This window comes from Chenopodium album, chromosome 14 (assembly GCF_948465745.1).
Source record: "Chenopodium album chromosome 14, dcCheAlbu1.1, whole genome shotgun sequence".
In the NCBI taxonomy this organism is placed as follows: Eukaryota; Viridiplantae; Streptophyta; class Magnoliopsida; order Caryophyllales; family Amaranthaceae; genus Chenopodium; species Chenopodium album.
Window position 1 is genome coordinate 3,350,847 of NC_137847.1, and position 23,192 is coordinate 3,374,038.

The 23,192-nt window shown below is 35.3% G+C and overlaps 1 protein-coding gene across 1 annotated transcript; it reads right to left on the minus strand.

Annotated features, from left to right (window-relative positions):
• Positions 1-336: 336 nt before the first annotated feature.
• LOC145578587 (uncharacterized) lies at positions 337-1,552 on the minus strand. The gene has a single exon (XM_081635888.1). The coding sequence runs from the start codon at positions 1,481-1,483 to the stop codon at positions 455-457; it is 1,029 nt and encodes a 342-aa protein (XP_081492014.1). The 5' UTR covers positions 1,484-1,552; the 3' UTR covers positions 337-454.
• Positions 1,553-23,192: the final 21,640 nt, after the last annotated feature.

Below are 23,192 nucleotides of genomic sequence, written 5' to 3' on the forward strand. Positions count from 1 at the left end.
TGCAAATATTGTCAAAAGTTAAGGAAACATCCAAAGTCATGTTTGTTTAATCTTTTCCAAATCAATTTTTCACCCCTACATTTCCCTCCTTTCATTTGAACACTATTTGTTTATCTCTCACAACCAAACAAACCATCAAGCAGCAACAAGACAGAAAATCCAAAGAGATAAAAATTAAATTAAATTAAATTAAATAGAAAGACAAAAAAAAATAGTGTAAAAAAATCCAAATAAGATCACACAAATGAACCAAAAAAAGCTCATTGATTACAGTCAATAATCATAATAATAATAATAATAATAATAATAATAATAATAATAATACTACGTAATAGTTAGTACAAGTACAATACAACACTAATCACTACTAAATCTCACCTTTTTAACATCCTAAAAAAGAAAATTAAAAACTTCTTTTGATTTTTTTTTTTTTTTTTTAAATGGGAATAAATAGTTAAGAGCAATAAGAAAAAAGAGCATCCCAAATTTCAGTAAAAACTTCAACAATAACCCTATGATGATGAGGAGAATTAAGAGATAAAAAACAATGCAGAAGTTGCTCCAATTCTTTAGCTCCAAATATTTGCTTCTCAATTATCATTTCCACCATTGATGTCCTAAAATCATTGTAAGGATCACTTGAACTCTTCACCACTGCAAATGTATCCTTCACTTTCCCTTCCAATGGGACAACTCCAACCTCCTGTCCTTCCTCCTCCTTCACCATTGCTCTACTTTCGTTCCTCAGCCTCGAACCCGGCTTTCGCCTTCGTGTTCGAGGCCGAGCCCTGGTTAGACTTCGACTCGATTTGTTCATTGGATCATCAGAATCAGAAGATAGAGAAATTGATTTAGATGAAAAAGACACAGACTTTAAAGAAAATAAAGTCTCTGTTTCATCTTCCTCTCTTTCATCATCACTGCTGAACCAATCACCAATGTCTGTCTCATTTGAAGAAGAGTAATATATTTTATCTGGGTTTTCCTTTTTCTTCAAAAGGGTATTTTCATTTTTGTAAAATCCCTTGTTTTTCTTCTTGTTTTTCTTTCTTTTCCCCTGTTTTTGTGAAAACAGGGGAGAAGCAGGGGATGCAGGAGGACAACGCCGGCCACCGGAATATTCCACAGCCGGTGATAAAAGAGAGTATTTTCCGGCAATTTTCCGGCGAGGTAAAGGGTTTCCGGCGATGATACAATTCTCTCGAACCATCTGATCAAAAGTTTCAGGGCATCTAGGCTTACAATACATCATTGAGGAAGATGATGGATGTGATTGTTTTGGTTTAATTACAGGGGAAGGGAAAGGGTAATCATCATCTTCTTCTTCTTGAGGAACCTCCATTAATGGAGTTTGAAGAAAAATGGTGTTTTCAGGGGTAAAGATTGGAACTTTATGATCAACTACTTCAGAAAGATCTTGGGTTTTGCATGAAGAAGTAAAGATTCTAGGGATTTTTAGCTTGAATTTGTTCTCTTTCTCCATTTTTGGAAGATGAGAGAGAAAGTTGATGTTTTTTTTTGGGAAGGAGAGGGGTAGTGGATGGAGGATCTTTGTGGATTAAATAGGAGGAATTATGATTTAAGAAGTCAAAATTATTTTAATTTTAATTTTTTATTTTTGGGGGGTTTTGCCTCCATTTTTAATAACATAAAAATAAAAATTTTGGGGGTACGTGGAAATGTGGAATATGGTAATTGGAGGTGTAATTTGTTTGCTACTAATTGCCATTGGTTCATTCCCTCGAAAAATAATAAAGAGTAATTAAAAAAAAATTAGAGAGAAAAAAATAAAATTAGAATTGGTTCATTTTATTTTTTAGTCGGTGCGGCTTTCATCACCATCCCAAATTAAATATTTCACAATTTTTTGTTTTGTTCTTTGTAATTTATTAATAGGGTTGATGGAGACCTAGTAATAGTATTGTTGTACTTAACTCTAATTATGTGTAGACAATTCTACTTATTTGAAATTATATCCAAAATGACAATGCATGTATTGCATTAATTGCCTTCAACTTATAATATAGCTATTTGACTAATTGTTGTTTTGAGGATATACGTAGGGTCTATTCTCATACGTTTATTTTCAAGTTCAATTCAACTCTAATCAGTTTAGTTCAGCTCTAATCAGTTTAGTTCAGTTCAGTTCAGTTCGGTTTATGTCTAATGATATTGCTAATGATATAAAGCCAACTTCCATTCTTTTAAACTCTTATTACAACAACGACAATAATAATAATAGTAATAATAATTAATAATAACATTGTATTAATTAGAATAATAAAGAGAGTGGTATACAGTTGGGGGGGTTGGCTCTGTTTAATTTCGTTCCAGCTTTTTTTTTTTTTTTTAATTGTGATAATTTTTTACAAAGTGTTTTGTGTTCTTTTGCCATAATAATATTTTATTTTTTAATTAAATAGTTTTTAAAATGTTTTAGGGTTTCACGTTTTTAATATATTTTCCATAAATATTTTAATTATATAGTATATTTTTCTTAAATATTTTAATATGTATATTTGTATATACACATATGTATAATAATGAATAATCAAAGATCACTAATCCGTAGTTAAAAATCACTAATTAATAAGTTCAGTTCAGCTCAGTTCAGTTCAGTTCAGTTCAGCTCAGCTCAACTCAGTTGAATTCAGTCAATGAGAACAGGCCCGTAGTATATGGAGTTTACCATTACTTCATCCATATATCACAAAACAAATGAGCGTGTATTTGGTACATAATTGGACTTGATCAACATAACCCATATAGGTGGTGTTGGAAGTTCTTGATATAAAATAAGGGAGTTGGGGAAAAACAAGAGAGAGGGAAAAAACAAATGAAAGGGGAAAATCCCACATTGGTTGGGGGAAAAGGTTTTTCCTTGTTTTTATATTGTAGTGTCTTAGCGCTACTTAGTTGAGTGAGTGGGAGGTAAGTGTTACTCCACACACGCGCGCGCGCGCCGAGCCACGCCGGGTCGGGTCGGGCTCGGGCCTTGGGTCTTGGGGAATGCGATGCGCGGGCGTGGGTCCTTGTTATCTTTTTGGAGAAATTTTATTTCCTTTTCTTTGTTAAACAGAATATTCCTTTTTGTCTCTGATTCAGTTCCTTGTCTATTGCTTCTGTTGTTGACTGGCTTAATAAAATCTGGTCGTTTTCTTAGCCAGATTCTTTCCTCGTTTTATGCTTCTTGTCTCCCTTCTACTGCCTATATATACTTGTTGCTTTTCCCGGTTAAAAATACAACAACACAATCAGTCTTCTCTCTTCTCTAAAATTATCTAAACACGAGTTCTTTCTGTTCTGTTTTTTGGGCAAGTATTCTGAGTTCCAGTCGGGTTTGTGAGTGCACATAAACTCCGGCGCCGTGCTTATCCTGGAGGGCGACCGCTTCTAGTCTACTGCACTGGGAGGTAGCACAGAATCGTCTTTTAGGTCAGTGGTTCTCCACAACGCGGCTATTGTCACTTTGGTTCACGCATCAAGAGATAAGTAATTTCTGTTTTATTGCTTAGTAGTATAACAATCTAAAAGACGATTATGACTTCCAAGTTTTTGAATCCTGATATGTCTAAGTTAGAACCTCTTGATGGAAAGAATTATAAACGTTGGGCTGTTAGGATGCGTTTTTATTTGGAGCAAATTGATGTTGCATATATTCTTGATGATATTGTTGAACCTGATGATAAGGATAATTTGTCTGAAACTGATGTTAAGTTTGCTAAGGAAGATAGAACCTGTAAGGGCATGTTGTTGCATTATATGTCAAATAATCTGTTGGATATTTATATGGGTTTTTATCATGCTAAGGATATTTGGGATGCTTTAGAGAAAAAATATGGGACTGATGATGCTGGTACTAAACGTTATTGTGTTAGTAAGTGGTTGAGTTTTCAAGTTGTTGATGATAAGCCTATTAATGATCAGATTCATGCTTATGAGAATGTGTGTATTAGTATGGTTGCTGAAGGTCTGTCTATTTGTGATATTACCCTTGCTATTGTTTTGATTGAGAAACTCCCTCCCTCTTGGAAGGATTTTCGTAACCAATTGATGCACAAAAAGAAAGACCTAACCTTAGAGGAGCTTGTAGGACACCTCAAAATTGAAGAGGAAAACCGTATCAAAGACAAAGGCCCTTCTGTTTTTCCTTCCTCTTCCTCTGCCAAAGCCAATCTTGTTGAACCCAAACACAACAACCAGTCCAAAGCCAATAACAGTTCTCTTAAGCCTAAAGGGAAGGTTCAGAAGTACAAGTTTAAGGGTACTTGTTTTGAGTGTGGTTTGACTGGTCACAAGGCTAAGGATTGCAGGGTCAAGAAGAAGAAGAATGGGCAAAGTCAAGCAAATCTTATTGAGGATTCTGACGTTATTGTTGTTGTTGTTTTAGAAGCTAACTTTACAGGTAATGCTGCTGAGTGGATTGTTGACACTGGAGCTACCAGACACATCTGCGCCCACAAGGACATGTTCACTACCTATGACAAGGTTGAAGGTGAAAATGTTTTCATGGGCAACTCAGCTTCTGCTTCTATCCAAGGCAAAGGGAAGATCGTTCTCACTCTCAATTCTGGAAAATTGCTTACTCCGACTAATGTTTTGCATGTTCCAGAAATGCACAGGAATTTAATTTCTGGCAGTTTACTCATGAAAGCTAGACTGAAGCTCTCGTTTGATTCTGACAAATTAGTTCTTACTCGCAATGGGGAATTTGTGGGAAAGGGCTTATGTAATGGGGGGCTTTTTACTCTTGATGTTAAAATTGACACTATGAATAAGAATGCTAGTACTTCTTCTGCTTATATTGCTGGGTCTATTGATTTATGGCATGCTAGATTAGGCCACGTTAATATTGATTCTATTAAAAGGCTTAAAAGCTTAAATTTGATTCCAAGTTTTTCTAACACTGATTTTTCGAAATGTCAAATTTGTGTTGAAGCCAAATTTACAAAGAAGCCATTTAAATCAATAGATAGACTGATTGAAGTACTAGAGCTTGTTCATAGTGACTTGGGTGATTTTAACAATCACGAAAGTAGAGGGAGTAAAAAGTATTACATTACCTTTGTTGATGATAGCTCACGTTTTTGTATGGTTTATCTTCTCAGGTCTAAGGACGAAGCTGAGGAAATGTTCCTCAAATATAAAGCTGAGGTAGAAAACCAATTGGACAAAAAGATTAAAAGGGTTAGGAGTGACAGGGGTGGTGAGTACAACCCTGACACTCTTAAGGCATTTTGTGAGCAACTTGGCATTGTTCATGAGACAACAACTCCCTATTCACCTGAACAAAACGGTATAGCTGAAAGGAAAAATAGAACTTTAAAGAATATGATGAATTCTATGCTTATTAGTTCTGGGCTTCCTAATAACATGTGGGGGGAGGCTATTCTTTCTGCTTGTTATGTTTTGAACAGGGTTCCTCACAAGAAGCTTGACAAGACTACATACGAAATATGGAAGGGTCGAGCGCCAAACCTGAAATACTTGAAAGTGTGGGGGTGCCTAGCAAAGGTAGGCATACCTAGTTTCAAGAGGGATAAAATTGGTCCTAAAACTGTTGATGCTATTTTTATTGGCTATGCTTATCAAAGTGCAGCTTATCGTTTCTTTGTCAAAGGTACTAACAACACTTATGCAGGTGGCCATATCATTGAGGCTAGAGATGCTGAGTTCTTTGAGAATATTTTTCCTTGGAAAATATCTCCCTCTAATGATAGTGAATTAATTGCTAGTAGTTCTGTTAGTTTACCTATTGCTAATTCTCCTATTACTAACAATGATTCTGTTTTGGAGCCAAGGAGAAGCAAAAGGGCAAGAAAGGAAAACAGTTTTGGTCCTGATTTTATTTCATCTTATTTATCTGAATCTTCCTTAATTGATGATGATTTTGTGCATTTATTTATTTTGGAAGATGATCCAAGGACCTATGATGAGGCAATGAGATCAGTTGATGCTGTTTTTTGGAAAGAAGCAATTGACAGTGAATTACAATCAATTCTCAATAATAACACTTGGGAATTGGTTGAACTTCCTAGAGGTTGTAAGCCCATTATTTGTAAATGGATCTTTCGGAAAAAATTGAAGGCCGATGGATCCATAGACAAGTATAAGGAAAGAATAGTGGTAAGGGGTTTTACACAAAAGTTTGGCATTGATTATTTTGATACTTACTCCCCTGTTACTAAAATTGCAACTATTAGGACTTTAATTGCTCTTGCTTGCATTTTTGATCTTGTTGTTCATCAAATGGATGTCAAAACTGCATTTTTGAATGGTGACTTGGATGAGGAGATTTATATGGTCCAACCTGAAGGGTTTGTTGTTCCAGGCCAAGAAAACAAGGTTTGTAAGTTAGTCAAGTCATTGTATGGGCTTAAGCAAGCTCCAAAGCAATGGCATGACAAATTTGATAAGACTATGACTGGTAATGGTTTTCATGTTAATAAAGGTGACTCTTGTGTTTATTTTAAGCATGATAGTCATGGTTGTGTAATTATTTGTCTTTATGTGGATGATATGTTGATTTTTGGGACTGACTTGGATCGAGTAAATGAGACAAAACAGTTTTTGAGTTCGAATTTTGAAATGAAAGACATGGGTGAGGCAGATGTGATTTTGGGAGTAAAAATCAAAAGGACTCCAAAAGGCATCTGTCTTAATCAGTCACACTATGTTGAAAAACTTCTTAAAAAGTTTGACCATTTAATGTCAATCCAGTTAAGACTCCATATGACCCAAGTTTCCACCTAAAGAAAAATAATGGTGATCCAGTTAATCAGTCTGAGTATGCTAGAATTATTGGTAGTGTTATGTTTCTAATGAACTACACTAGACCTGACATTGCTTATTCTGTTAGTAGGTTGAGCAGGTACACTCATAACCCAAGCAGTGATCATTGGATTTCTTTTAGGAGGTTGCTTAGGTACCTTAAGGGTATTGCGGATTGGGGTTTGCACTACTCCAAATTTCCTGGAGTTTTGGAAGGTTTTTGTGATGCCAACTGGGTATCTGATAATGATGAAGTTAACTCCACTAGTGGCTATGTCTTCACCCTTGGGGGTGGAGCCGTATCCTGGAAATCTTGTAAGCAATCTTGTACTGCTATGTCTACTATGGAATCTGAGTTTATTGCTCTTGAATTGGCAGGTCATAAGGCAGAATGGTTGAGGAACATGCTTGCAGATATTCCACTGTGGGGGAAGCCAGCTCCTTCAGTTGCACTTCATTGTGATTCGCAAGCTGCAATTGCCGTTACTCACAACCATGCCTATAATGGGAAGAAGAGACACATCCGTCTGAGGCATAAAGCTGTCAGAAATTTGTTGTCTGAAGGGGTGATATCACTGGACTATGTTAAGTCTGAAAAGAACATTGCGGATCCGTTAACTAAAGGCCTATGTAAAAAACTAGTTTTGGAAATATCGGAAGAGATGGGGCTAAAGCCCGTTGCATGAATTGTGAAATAGAGAACTCCTACTCACCATGAGTTCAAAGGGGAACATTATATAATAATTCGGAAGCACATTTTTTTATTTTATTTGTCCATCTCTAGATGTTTGTTGTGCTTAGCTACAAATGAGAAGGAGGTTGAGCATATGGCTCTTAATGAACCCATATCCATATTTTTGGAGGTGTGTTGTAGCTCACACTTGATGGAGTTCACCTACTTAGGTGTGGAAGTGTGGCCGCTTCCTATGAGTATTTCGTGGGCTTATACTCTAGAGCACCTATGAGCATCCAGGCTGGACGTATGGCCAGTATAATACGTCATCTTTATTCGCGGAATTTCAGAATATTATACATGTTCAATTGTGTGGCTCAAAGTGACGGGTCCCTAACTCCCTATTGAGTTCAAGACGAAAGTCACTTGGTAGGTGAGGGATCATAGCTTGATGTCCACTATGTGTTAATTCAAGTCGCGAGACATTGACACTTATGCAATTGTTTTGTTTTGCCTAGAATTTGTCTTTTCCTTCCTTTCTTTTTCATATCTTCGAACCTGTGGGGGATTGTTGGAAGTTCTTGATATAAAATAAGAGAGTTGGGGAAAAACAAGAGAGTTGGGGATAAACAAATGAAAGGGGAAAATCCCACATTGGTTGGGGGAAAAAGGTTTTTCCTTGTTTTTATATTATAGTGTCTTAGCACTACTTAGTTGAGTGAGTGGGAGGTAAGTGTTACTCCACACACACGCGCGCGCGCCGAGCCGGGTCGGGCCTTGGGTCTTGGGTCTTAGGGAATGCGATGCGCTGGTGTGGGTCTGTAGACACCCATTTGTGTCTTCCCAAAACCAAACCCAGTGATGAATGCCTTTCACGTCGAACCATAATCGAATTAGGTGAAAGTGGTTGAAAGTCAAGTGTTGCGGTTTAGTTTTATTAAAATTCTCTTATTTCTGTTTTTGAAAATAACTCTATTTATTTGAAAATAGCCAAACCAGTTTATTTTGGTCCATAGTTAAGGTCCAATAATAACGTAGTTGGATGGGGCTCGAAAAGACCTTTCCAACGATATATTATAAGCCCAATTCCGATGAATATTGAGGAAGTTATGGCCAAAATACTAAACTGGGCCCGGTTAATTATTTACATACGGCCCAATGATCTAGAGAAGGGCCCAATGTTAATTATTATTCCTAAAATCATTAGGATTAATTATAATTTTCTGAAAGTTTCTAGAAAGTTCTTTTTAATTCTAATATTATTAGATTTAATAATTATTTATTTTAAAATAGACTTTTATTTGGAGTAAAACATTATTATTATTATCTTAAAAATACGTATTTTATCTTCTGTACGGATTCCGTAGATCAAGTTGATTAAAGATCGGATTCTGTGTGAAGAAAACGCGCTAATACAGGTTGTCGCCAAACGACAAGTCTGTCGCCACGCGACAGACCCTGTCGCCACGCGACAGACATTGTCGCGTCGCAACAGAGTTGATTCCTGGCGACAGCGTGTAGTTTTATTCCTTATCAAATTCTATGATTTTCCGTACTGTTTTCTTATAAATAGGGTCCCGAACTTCTGTTTTTATTCATCAACTATCAATCATCAACTTTAATCAACTCTCCTCATTAATTCTCTCTATGTTCTCTATGCTCTCTCTAGGCAATATAGCTTAATTCTTATTCTTTCTCTCTCTTTCTAAAACAACCTTTTTACATACAATATTCCGCATTCACAAGATCTTGAAACACCTAGCCAAGTTCGAAGTTGCCTTCGCCCTAGACGTGAAAGGTTGATAATTTCTGAGGGTTTGGTCCAAAACTAGTCAAAACTTTATTTAATTTGATTTCAATTTAATTATTTAATTGCTCTTTATTATTTTCATTGAAGTTTACTAACTTGTGTATTTTGTTATTAGAAAGAGGTACGAGGCTTCAAAGTAAGTAGATTAGCTTACTCCCTATTTTATTAACAATGTAGATTGCATGCTTATTATTGTTTTATAATTCCTAGTATCATGTTAGGATGTTATTTTATGCTTTCTAGTGTCATGTTTAGGGTGCCTTTACTTATTTTTAATGTCATGTTATCATGTTAGTACCATGTTAGGTTTAAAGCTTTGATCTTTATCGTTTAGTGACATGCTAGGATTTGTTATTAATCTTGTTAGTATCATGCCTAGGATCTTGCTATTATATTTAAGCTTTATTATTAACATGATATTATTATTATGATGTTTATGTTGCTTGTTTTATTTATTGTTATTGCTTGATCACACCTTTTATGCTTGTTTAAAGGGAATTTGTACTTGAAATCACGCTTAATAAGATAATTATTAATTTGGTTTAGGCTAATGTGATTTTAATTCAAGTGATCGCCAATAATAGAATTATTTGTGCATTAATATTCAACCAACATAGATTAAACAGGTTAGGTTCAATATAATGTTTGTATGTTATTCGAAAAGCGCACATGAATACGAGCAGAACAAATTAAAGGCCTATTTTATAGGGCGGGTCCTTTCTTTTGTAGATTGGATTCGTACCCTCATCCCCGAACCCTGTTTGGTTCAAGACCTTATGGAGTTGATGGTCCTTTTGGATTGTCTTTTGGGTTTACAAGTTCCTAAAACTTGTTGGCGACTCTTTTGCTCTCTTTTCTTTCCCTTTGGAACGCCACCATACTTTAGTGTATGATCACAGTGGGGTTCAAGTTTGGGATCGTAATGCTTGAAATATTCCCTACAGTTTTTGCCGACTCCACCGGGGAGGATTTCTATTTATATTCCTGAAATTTATTTTGGCAATTATTTAGAATGAGCGGATGAGACTCGAAAAATTCTAAGTATTTCATGTGCGCGATTTGATTAACATTATTGTCATATGCATTAAAAGGTTCTCATGGGAGAGCCCCATGAGTCAATACCTAGGAATTTTACACGTAGGAAATTTGAGAAATATCTTTCATGACTAGAATCGAAAAAACGATGCGAAATCTAGAAAATTCTAAGAACACAGAAACTTGCCAAGGCATGTAGGAACTAGCGTGTAGAAAACAGGGCTTGTCGCCCGTAAAAAGTTTCTGTCGCCTGGCGACAGTTTTGTCGCTTGGCGACAGAGGCTTTTTTGCGGCGACAGTCCCTGTAGTCTGGCGCCAAGTTCTTCCAATACCGAGCCAGGGGTCTGCCTTCTTGCTTTGACCATTTCTAGCATTGTTGGCTTGATTTTACTTATTGATTGAGTCCTTTTCTCACTTTTCTAAACCCATATGTGTTCTACATATGGATATAACCCTATGGGGGTTCCTGCTTCACCTGCCCAATGGAATAATCCACTATCATGTGCAAAGTTCAAATTTGGGTACGTGCAAAGTTTGTGAATCCACCAAACCATGGAGTCGAGTTCGATTTCATCACGAACTCGCGGGGTCCCGTCCATTCGCTCCAACCCTCACGGTAGGCTTGTGTGCAATGCATATGGATTCATAACCATGGACCTTTTTGACTTAACCCATATCCTTGAACTTTAGAGAACTAGAGCCATGGTTAGGTTGCAAACTCATCATATTGTGACTATGTGAACTACTTGTGCATCCTTGCTTGTACATATTATATATGTGTTAACCGTTTGTTTGACTTGTGTTTAAGACTAAATAAATTGACTAATGACTAAAAGGACTTTGTCTAATTAATTAATTTTGAATTAATTAAAGGTTAATAAATTAATCAATTCGACTTAGTACGACTTTAGGCATGTCCACTTAGAGTAAAATTACTGGAAACAGTCCAGATCGATGTTCCAGCAATGGCACAAAATTTGGACTGTGGCGCTGCCGTTTAGTGTCTGTCGCCTGGCGACAATTTTGTCGTCTGGCGACAGGCTCTAAACAGTGGCGACAGTTCTGTTGTTTTAGCGACAGTCCAGTTTTCTTGCTCGAGTCCTCACGACGAGTCTAATTAACAGTCTACTAATCAGTTTATTAATTTATTAATGGTTCAAACCACGTTTAAGTCTTTGATTGAGTCTAGGCACTTAAAGTCCAATGGTCATACACTAAGAGTCAAAGCATGTCACTCACATACACATAAAGCACACACATAACACGTTAGTCGCACCATGACCATATCTTAGGCTCATGCATGAGTTGTTTTTTTTGTCATTTGAGTTGAGGGGTTCATTCTATTCCTAATTCTTCCATATTTCTTCATCTACTTCTTCTTCCTACTCTCCACATACTTTCTTCCATATTTCTTCATCTACATCTTCTTCCTACACTCCACATACTTTCTCCATACATATCATTCCCTTCATTCTTTCATGATCTTTTCCCATCTATACATGTTGAATCGAGTTTGAGTCATATGATTGACAAGAAAAAAGTAATGATGAGACAAAATACAAGGCAAGCTTCTCACTAAGATTTCATGCTTTCTTCTTCTTTTTTTCAAACCTTTCCCCCGTAAGTCTAGCATAGGCACCTTGCATTTTCCTTAGATTTACTTTGTAGGTTTTTCTTTTTCCCTTCTTAATAAAATGAGCGTTTCTTCCCTCACATATGATCATTGCATTGCAAAAAAAAAAAAAAAATTAAAAAAAAAAATCCATGTCGAATTAAGCACAAGGTATACCCATGATTAGAGGCACCCCTTGTAGCCATGTCATATCATCTGCACCCTTTAAATATATAATCCTTTTTTTGATAAACCACTTTGAGCCTCTTCTAACGATAGACCTTTCATTTTTCAACCCACATCTACTAACCTTGGGATGGGATGGTGTGTAACTTATGCAAGTTCCAATTTACAAAAGCTTGAGTGATAAAAATAAAAAAATATAATAAAAGTGTACACAAGGGCAAGTGTTCTAATGTCTTGGATATAAAAATATCTTTGATAAGAACATGTCTCAGATTGCGTTTCTTATCGAGTGCTCGGTACCGTGCCTGAGAAACATGAATGCCAAGTGAGTGATAGACCGCATGATCGAGATTGCCCACACTTATAAAAAAAAATGCGAATATGAAAAATGCAAAAGCAAAAAAAAAGAAGAGCAAAAACAAAAAAAGAAAAAAAGCTCAAAAATGAGAAAACTCAAGCATAAAAAATACAAAGATTCAAAAGCAAGGTTGCACACCTTGGGGGCTTATCTAGGGTCTTGAGCCTTTATCCCCTTCTTCTCTAACCTTTAGCCTAACCACGTTACAACCCTTAAAAAGACCTTTTTGAGGTATACACACACTTGTGCGAGGTTCGGCTAGAGCTACGTTTGGCCTGATTCCTAACGGATACGTAGGTAACCTCATATTGAGGTGCGGCCATAATAAAAATGCATTCATTTTCACATTCACACACTTACACCATGATCATGTCAAGGGATCTCCAATGCTCATCCCTATTCACTTAGAGCTAGACTTGGGGGCTTGATCCTTACATCATTAGCCTACCTAGCCTAAGAGTCATCATTATTTGACTCTTATCAAATAATACTTTTCCATACACTTAGCCTTTGTAGCCTAACTTTAGTGTCACTTTCACACACTGCACAGATACATGACTAAATAGACTTCCAATTAGGAACCCTTTGTCATGAAGTCTTAACATAATGTTGAAGCATGATTTATCAAAATCACTCATCACTCATCACTTATAATCATCATTGTATCAAAGTATGAAGTGCTTAGCCTCCGTGCCTAAGTTACCTAAATACTTTCATAATCAAGTCAACTAAGATAGTTTAGGAGGAATTAATCCTTACACCTTGAGGGATAGTATCAAATGCATATACTTGATTAAGCTCATTCAACATGCACCATCAAACACTTCGATTCTTTTTCGCGTCTTTCTTTTTCGGGAGAAAGTCGATACCCTCCACAAAAATGACGGAAAATTTTTGCTTTTTTGCATTTTCAAGTCGCACTTTGAGTCATGTCGTGTCATATCACATCGAGTGGAGTCTAGCTAACACATGTGTCAAACGCTTTGAGTTGAGTCATGTCAAATCAATGAGTCAAGCAACACTAAGCCTTAGGTCAACCCTAAGATAATAAAAGATGAGCAAAGTCCTATAGTCTGAAATATAGATGCAGGTACATTCCAGCGAGCAAGAATATTTCCGGATTTTTTCGAAAAACCGCGAATATAGATGTATGAAACTTTTCCAAGGCAATGAACAGCAGCAGTAGCAGTAGAAATGGAAAAGGAATCTGTCGCCAAACGACAGGTTTGTCGCCTGGCGACAGAACGATATCGCGGCGACAGAAGGTTTTGGCTTGCGCTGGTGCGGCGACAGGTCACGTGGCTTCATGATGTGGTCATATAGACCTGGCTCAGCAATTTTGGGTTCCTTGGTACGCCAGTTAGCCCCTCTAAGCAATTTGACATGATTTAGTAATCGGCTCGATTACAATCAACAATAAGTGATCGACCTGACAAAAGATCGTCTCACTTAGCTTAAAGCGCCTAAGCATTGGCTCATCGCAAGCACCGGAGTAACGGTTCACAACGATTTCCTAGGATGGAAGATGATTTGAAGGTTCAAGAAGACAAAGCCTTCAACAGGGGGCTTTAAGATTTAAAAGAGTCTATTTCTTGGATTTGAGAAGGGCAGTTTGAGATGAAGCGACCTTCAATAGCTTTCACTATGATTGGGGAGGTTATTATTAGATTTGAGAAGAACGATTCAAGATGAAGCGGTCTTTGATAACTTTCGCTAAGATTGAGGAAGTTATCACTAGATTTGAGAAGATAGCACGAGATGAGCAATCTTCGACGACCTTCGCTAAGATTGTGGAAGTTGTCATCAAGATTTGAGAAGATAGCACGAGATGGGCAATCTTCAACAACATTCATTAAGATTGTGGAAGTTGTCACCTTGATTTGAGAAGATAGCACGAGATGAGCAATCTTCGACAACGCCCGCTAAGATTGTGGAAGTTGTCACTTATATTTGAGAAGAGCGGTCCGTGATGAGGCGTTCTTCGACGACATTCACTAAGATTGTGGAAGTTGTCACCTATATTTAAGAAAAGCGGTTCGTGATGAGGTGGTTTTCGACGAAATTCGCTATGATTGGGAAGGTTGTCACCATGATTCAAGGAAAAGCTCGAGATGTAGCTGCAATGATAGACAGCGTTCCCTAGGATGTAGAGAGTTGTCACAAATTCTGAAGATGGCGAGATATGGTCACCTTCGACGGTCCCTCAAGGTAAAGAAGAGATTGTCTATAGCGGCGACGCACTGCCGTGGCGACATACGGCCACAACCCTGGAGATGACGACATACAGTTATTTTCGACGATGTTCCTGAAATACTGTGGAGGATTGTCACCAAGAATATTGAAGACGACGTCATACGGTTATTTTCAATGATGGCGTTCACGAAATACTGTGGAAGTTGTCACAAACAACAAATGAAGCAACAGCAAAACGGTTACGTTCAGAGACGTGTGCTCGATGGTGCAAGATACGTGTTTCTTAACTCTTTTATCTGTTTAACTAACATTGTTTGCAGGTATCGGCGTTATAAGAATGATTTGGAATCGCAGAACGTTTTGAATCATTCTCCGTCCCTATTGATACTTTGACTTTTGTTTTCGAAACCTAAGTTTCTCCAAACTCAGTCAAAGTGGGGGCTTCTGTAGACACCCATTTGTGTCTCCCCAAAACCAAACCCAGTGATGAATGCCTTTCACGTCGAACTATAATCGAATTAGGTGAAAGTGGTTGAAAGTCAAGTGTTGCGGTTTAGTTTTATTAAAATTCTCTTCTTTCTGTTTTTGAAAATAACTCTATTTATTTGAAAATAGCCAAACCAGTTTATTTTGGTCCATAGTTAAGGTCCAATAATAACGTAGTTGGATGGGGCTCGAAAAGACCTTTCCAACGATATATTATAAGCCCAATTCCGATGAATATTGAGGAAGTTATGGCCAAAATACTAAACTGGGCCCGGTTAATTATTTACATACGGCCCAATGATCTAGAGAAGGGCCCAATGTTAATTATTATTCCTAAAATCATTAGGATTAATTATAATTTTCTGGAAGTTTCTAGAAAGTTCTTTTTAATTCTAATATTATTAGATTTAATAATTATTTATTTTAAAATAGACTTTTATTTGGAGTAAAACATTATTATTATTATCTTAAAAATACGTATTTTATCTTCTGTACGGATTCCGTAGATCAAGTTGATTAAAGATCGGATTCTGTGTGAAGAAAACGCGCTAATACAGGTTGTCGCCAAACGACAAGTCTGTCGCCACGCGACAGACCCTGTCGCCTCGCGACAGACATTGTCGCGTTGCGACAGAGTTGATTCCTGGCGACAGCGTGTAGTTTTATTCCTTATCAAATTCTATGATTTTTCGTACTGTTTTCTTATAAATAGGGTCCCGAACTTCTGTTTTTATTCATCAACTATCAATCATCAACTTTAATCAACTCTCCTCATTAATTCTCTCTATGCTCTCTCTAGGCAATATAGCTTAATTCTTATTCTTTCTCTCTCTTTCTAAACCAACCTTTTTACATACAATATTCCGCATTCACAAGATCTTGAAACACCTAGCCAAGTTCGAAGTTGCCTTCGCCCTAGACGTGAAAGGTTGATAATTTCTGAGGGTTTGGTCCAAAACTAGTCAAAACTTTATTTAATTTGATTTCAATTTAATTATTTAATTGTTCTTTATTATTTTCATTGAAGTTTACTAACTTGTGTATTTTGTTATTAGAAAGAGGTATGAGGCTTCAAAGTAAGTAGATTAGCTTACTCCCTATTTTATTAACAATGTAAATTGCATGCTTATTATTGTTTTATAATTCCTAGTATCATGTTAGGATGTTATTTTATGCTTTCTAGTGTCATGTTTAGGGTGCCTTTACTTATTTTTAATGTCATGTTATCATGTTAGTACCATGTTAGGTTTAAAGCTTTGATCTTTATCGTTTAGTGACATGCTAGGATTTGTTATTAATCTTGTTAGTATCATGCCTAGGATCTTGCTATTATATTTAAGCTTTATTATTAACATGATATTATTATTATGATGTTTATGTTGCTTGTTTTATTTATTGTTATTGCTTGATCACACCTTTTATGCTTGTTTAAAGGGAATTTGTACTTGAAATCACGCTTAATAAGATAATTATTAATTTGGTTTAGGCTAATGTGATTTTAATTCAAGTGATCGCCAATAATAGAATTATTTGTGCATTAATATTCAACCAACATAGATTAAACAGGTTAGGTTCAATATAATGTTTGTATGTTATTCGAAAAGCGCACATGAATACGAGCAGAACAAATTAAAGGCCTATTTTATAGGGCGGGTCCTTTCTTTTGTAGATTGGATTCGTACCCTCATCCCCGAACCCTGTTTGGTTCAAGACCTTATGGAGTTGATGGTCCTTTTGGATTGTCTTTTGGGTTTACAAGTTCCTAAAACTTGTTGGCGACTCTTTTGCTCTCTTTTCTTTCCCTTTGGAACGCCACCATACTTTAGTGTATGATCACAGTGGGGTTCAAGTTTGGGATCGTAATGCTTGAAATATTCCCTACAGGGTCCTTGTTATCTTTTTGGAGAAATTTTATTTCCTTTTCTTTGTTAAACATAATATTCCTTTTTGTCTGTTGGGATTATTCTTTTCTGACTGTTGGGGTTACGGAATTAAATCAGTCATTAATCCCTTGATTGTAGCTGACTGATTCAATTCCTTGTATATTGCTTCTGTTGTTGACTGGCTTAATAAAATCTGGTCGTTTTCTTAGCCAGATTCTTTCCTCGTTTTATGCTTCTTGTCTCCCTTCTACTGCCTATATATACTTGTTGCTTTTCCTAGTTAAAAATACAACAACACAATCAGTCTTCTCTCTTCTCTAAAATTAACTAAACATGAGTTCTTTCTGTTCTGTTTTCTGGGCAAGTATTCTGAGTTCCAGTCGGGTTTGTGAGTGCACATAAACTCCGGCGCCGTGCTTATCCTGGAGGGCGACCGCTTCTAGTCTACTGTACCGGGAGGTAGCGCGGAATCGTCTTTTAGGTCAGTGGTTCTCCACGACGCGGCTATTGTCACTTTGGTTCACGCATCAAGAAATAAGTAATTTCTGTTTTATTGCTTAGTAGTATAATAGGTGGAGGTAAGAAAAGATCCTCAAGGTTATGATTATCTTGAATTTTGCTTGGTAATCGGGGAGGTTAGAATCAAACCTCTAACTTTTTTTATTAGTAGGTAGAATTTTACCATTGAGTTTAGATCTCACACAATTACGGAGTATCTTTTTCTTTATCTTTTTGTAGACTTTTTTTAAGGCAAAAGTAGTAAGTCTCATCTGTAAACATTAAGCTAATGTAATTCACTAATGTATTTTTTGTCCAATTATAGTAGACAATTTTCTTTAAATGTTTATTTTGGTCAATAATTTAAGAGAAAAGTCACCAAATTCGTTTAACCAAAATTCTAAATATTCAAATTTGTTAAAAAAATAAATAAATTGGAAATGTATTTAATTTCCTTCATTGCATTATTTCTATTTATTTGTTGATAGAATCCTTCGGTACTTGTTTCGATTTACTGAAAACAACTAAACTGAACTTATATAAATAGGTCGAGACTAAATTAAATGTCACGCGTTGGAGAAGGATGATGGAGTATGATCGATGTTTTGTCTATTAACAAATAACAATTTGTTTTAAGATGAGATTTTAACTTGTTATATTTGCATGGGGTCATCAAACTTTATTTAGGCTTTTATTTGTGTGTAATCAATCACCTATTAAAATTTATTATGATAAGAAATTAATTTTATACGAGTATAATACTATACATTTATACTAATATTATTAATACGTGATTAAAGTTGACAAAGTGTATAATTATACTTGCATTGTAATTTAAAAAATAAAGTTAATCTGCACCCACATACAAGCACTACGAACTTTACAGAACTATGATTTCTCTTGAGCCCGTGACTTATTTGACTAATTAAAAACTTTACACGGTCTTTATTGACTTAATATGTGATCATGATCGTATAATATCATATGATTAGATAATCTTAATTCTTGAAATGCCGTAATATTAAAACAATATATAGTATGTTTAAATATTTTAATAAATATACTCGATCTAATCATTTTTTAAGTACGTATTAACGTGTGCAATATGTCATAGTTGTATGGGTTTTATCCAAACTTCTACGTTGATGCTTTCACATACAATGACAACTTAGAAGATGGTAAAATAAACATAATACTCCTTAATTTTTGTGACTAAATTATTAATTAAATTAATTACATCTTATTATAAATTGTATCTTAGCATGGTAAATATTTTTACAAAAATAATGGAGTAAATTTTATGTCAAATCCATATGTATCACCTGTGACTTGTGACGTACTCTTTATTGAAAGGGCAAACTCGTGTGATTAGAAACATGAAAATTACAAAATTTTGATGCATAGCAGTTGTATACTAGTAGATAACAAATCCAGGAGGTTGATTGGTTTCACCCTGCAACTCATTTCTTAGACTGTAATTTTACCTCATTTCCAAAGTGTACGTAATATCATTCAACTATGTAATTTAACCTACGTTGATTCAAAATTGTTATACCAAAACAAGCATCTATCCTTATAAAGCTATAAGTGCTGACAAAGTATACATCATATGATCATACTGAGGAAATGATTTTGAAACACCTATTATGAGAGTACTTCGTCTACTGCTATTATTATAAGTAGATGTAGACGGGCACACAAAGCAATATAATACGGAGTAAACAAAAAGAAATGATTGCATGCATGCTTGTGAAGAACTGATGATGTAAAAGTTGACAAAAGCAATCGAGCAAGGTATATACTTTTTTTTATCAACTAGAATAAAATTAATACTTCATATTATTATAGAGATATATATTTCATTCCATTAAACACAGAATTTTGATTTTGCCCTAGTGAAGATCATCTAATTCTTTCCACAGCAAAAGGATTCTCTATTTCTTCAAGTCCATGTTCATGCCACTTAACATAAAGTTGCGTCTCAAAATTCCACTTAATTAACCAACTCAATTAGAAAAAGTGTAAAAATGTAGATTAATTTAGTCTACTATTATACAAAACATAGAATAAGACAAATGCAAACGGTTTCTTCCACCTTTTTCCCCACCTATAATTTCTAGTAAAAGTTCAAAGTTTCAAGTTTCAAATCAATCTTTTCAATATTGCCTTGTCTTTCGATATATAGTATGTATTTCTTATATACGGAGTATATAGAGAGAGAAGAAATATAAAACTGTTTGTCTCATGAAGAGGGGAGAAGTTAATTAATTAACATAATTAAACATATTCATGATACAAGCGAGTTCATTATATGGCTTTGTTATCATTTCATCAAAATATAAGGTACTTAGTATTTTTGGTCTCTAGGTGCTTCTCCTCTAAGCTACTTCATATGTGCATGCATGCATGCATGCTCCATCTTCAATCAACATGGCTACACATATTGCCTCCTAAAACTTAATTCGATTGCCGTTGATACAATGGAAGCACATACGGACTACAGAGTTTATGATAGATAAAGAATAAACATACACAATAAGCCATTAACGAGGAAAAACCCATTATCCGACTAAAGGTCCAATTAGTACTTACTACAAAGGACTTTAAAGGTCATATAACAAATTAGCTTTTCTATTTTTTGGGGGGTAAGATTAAAAATAATTAAGAAACTTTATTAGATTTTAATTAGTATCTCAAGAATAACTGAAAAGGTATTTAATAGAATAGCTCAATTATAAAATAATGAAAGATTAAGTCCTAGAGAGAATAAGACAAATACAAAGTGTTTAATCTCTACCTTTTCCCAACTACGTAAGTATATATTTTTGATAAATTTTCAAAATTTCAAGTTTCAAGTTTCAAATCAATCTTTATAGTTTACTAATTAAACAAATAAATTGACTCAAATTTGTCAATTAGCTAATGTCTAAACGAAATATCACAAATATTAGAAGACAAAAAAGTTGAGGCCCAAAAACCAGAACCCCTGCCCGCTTTCATATTCCCAACAAAATGGGCCGCGCACGACCCGCCCAAATATCGCTCAAGTGAGGGTGGGCCCAAAATTCAAGGGAAGAGGCCCTAATATTTCGAAGCATCCCAAAGTCATAGAACTTTCCAAAAGCTAACCAACAAAATACTACCAAGTCAGTTAGTTTTCAGTAGCTTTAAAGTCTGAAATACCAACAAATAGCTAAAATACATTTCATAATTTTGACAAAATTCTATGATTTCAAACTTATACATGTATTTTTTGTACATAAAAGTGACAAAATGAAACCCATGACTTACAAGAGTTACAACCTCTCATTTAGATCTCTTTGCCTTTTAATGATTTGACTCTATGCTTTGGTATGTGTTGTATACTTGTATGCATTGCATTATATCTTAGGTTGGGACCAATTTTATTGGCCATGATAAGAAAAATAAGCTTTTAAAATTAGGTTCCCTTCATATTCGAATATATAAGATCGTGAGTAATAATACTCCGTTTACTTAGAATAACTATAATCAATTTATCGAAGTTACTTATTAATCTATTATCCGAGAAAAGTAACATAGTATAAGTACAGTTCATTAATGAAGTTATAGTATATTATACGACGAATAAAACATTCTTTCATAAAGATTTAACCTAAAATTTTGTATATGAAGTACTACCAAAGATATCATATTTTATGAGTTGTTTTTTTTTGTTGTGTCGTAGTTCCACTTATATTGAAGTACTCAACTAGGTTATTAGGGAAAGCAAATGAAGGTATGGGAGTAATCGGAGTACTAAACTTTGTGTGTGTCCTTTTGGCGGTAGGAGTCTTCTTTTCAAAGTTTTCATGTGAGGTTGTCTTGAATTATGGCATTTTGCATGCTACAACCAGGCCATATTATAAGATTAGGTGAGTACTTACTACATGAAAGTTTTTAAATTGATCTTGCTGCTTACGCCTAAGAAACTGCAGTATTGCACATGAATCTAATAGCTTACTCCAAAGATACACGGTTTAGAGGCTAGTGGCGGATCTTAGCCGAATTTATTGGAGGGGCTAATATTTGAACAGTTCTAACCTCACTCACCTTCTAACCACTGTTCCACAACATTTTATAAGTAAAGTAGGATCATTTGAGTTTAGTTATTATGTCGGTCTAAGATGTTAGTTAATGCAGATTATGATACAAAAAAAAAAAAAAAAAAAAGCTCACAGTTAATCTCTTGATTATCTGATGCCATGCAAATTATTATAATTGATACTCACTCCGTTTTTAAATACCTGCTCCATTTCTCCATGCGTGGAGTTTTAGGAGAAATTGGAGAAAGTAATAAAATATAGAGATAGTGGAAGGTAAATTGGAGGAAGAGAGAATATACATAGTTAAAGTAATGAAATTGGGTCTCACTAGTTGAAAAAAATAAATTAAATATTATCAAAGTTTTCCAAATAAGGAAATGAAGAAGTATTTAAAAACGGCCGCAAAAGATAAGTAGAGCAAGTATTTAAAAACGGAGGGAGTAATATATGACACAACACGATAAAATGACAATAACTAAGCCCAAAGTGCTGAGAGAAATTCAAATCAACACCATATGAGCACAAATCAACCGAATTAAATATATTGTAATTTATATTATGCAATTATCCTACCTTTTGCATTATTTGGTGAATTGCATGGTGAACAACCCTAAATCACATGAAATCAAACACGAGCATGACCCATATTTTACCCATCTCTACCTTCAAGTTATCAATATTTGATGAATATACTTTTGGGGCTGTTTTGTGGAAATATAATCTTTGGATTTAGCTAGGCACTTAGTAGCTTACCTTAAATATGTTAGTAGCAAGTAAAAGTAAGAGTACATTTCAATAATACCCGAAACCCATCACTTTAAAAGAGTGTACTTGAAATTTTAAGGGATGGGTTGTACTCTACCCTTTTATCGACAATGCTGATGAAGCAAAAGCAATGATTAAAATTTGCTTGTGTTTCTGCGGGTAAATGCCATGCTTCGTACGTACTTGGAATTTGGTAACTTAAGACTTGCATAATTCTGCCTTTGTTTTGTACTTGTGCATCATTACTTGTACGTGAATCACGTCATTGAGAATTTGAAACAGGAAACATCCAATTTACATAATTCCGAAAGAGTTACATTGCACCATCTTAGGTCGATCTCTTATCCTTCGCATATTGTCAAATAAACACGTCATTTTCAAAACCTAATGATGTAACTGCATTGTATATATATACTTCGTATAACTCCTATTTCTCTTACAAAGTCGATTTATGATTTTATATCATGCATCTGGAATAAAGGTTTCATATTCTCAATTATGTTTGCCATGATAGACGTGCAATTTGTGGCACATGTGATGCATGCGCAAGTTTTAATGTATGTGTACATTGAAAGTAATTTTTTTTCTTCCTTACCTGATGTGGAGACTTGGAGTAGACAGTAATTTAAGTGTGCAAAAGGCCAACAGAGGACACTAAATGATGTGTGCAACACGCGCACCTACCTGATGGCTCGGAATCCTGGAGCATCATGGTTCTAGGTACAAAGGCAGAAAACCTATCAAAAGCAAAGATTTACAACCAAGACATAATCACCTGATAAGATGATGGAAGAGCTTCAGAAAGCATGCTAAGCTTGCCTTCATCTAGTGGAGACCATAACTAGTAAGAATAATGAC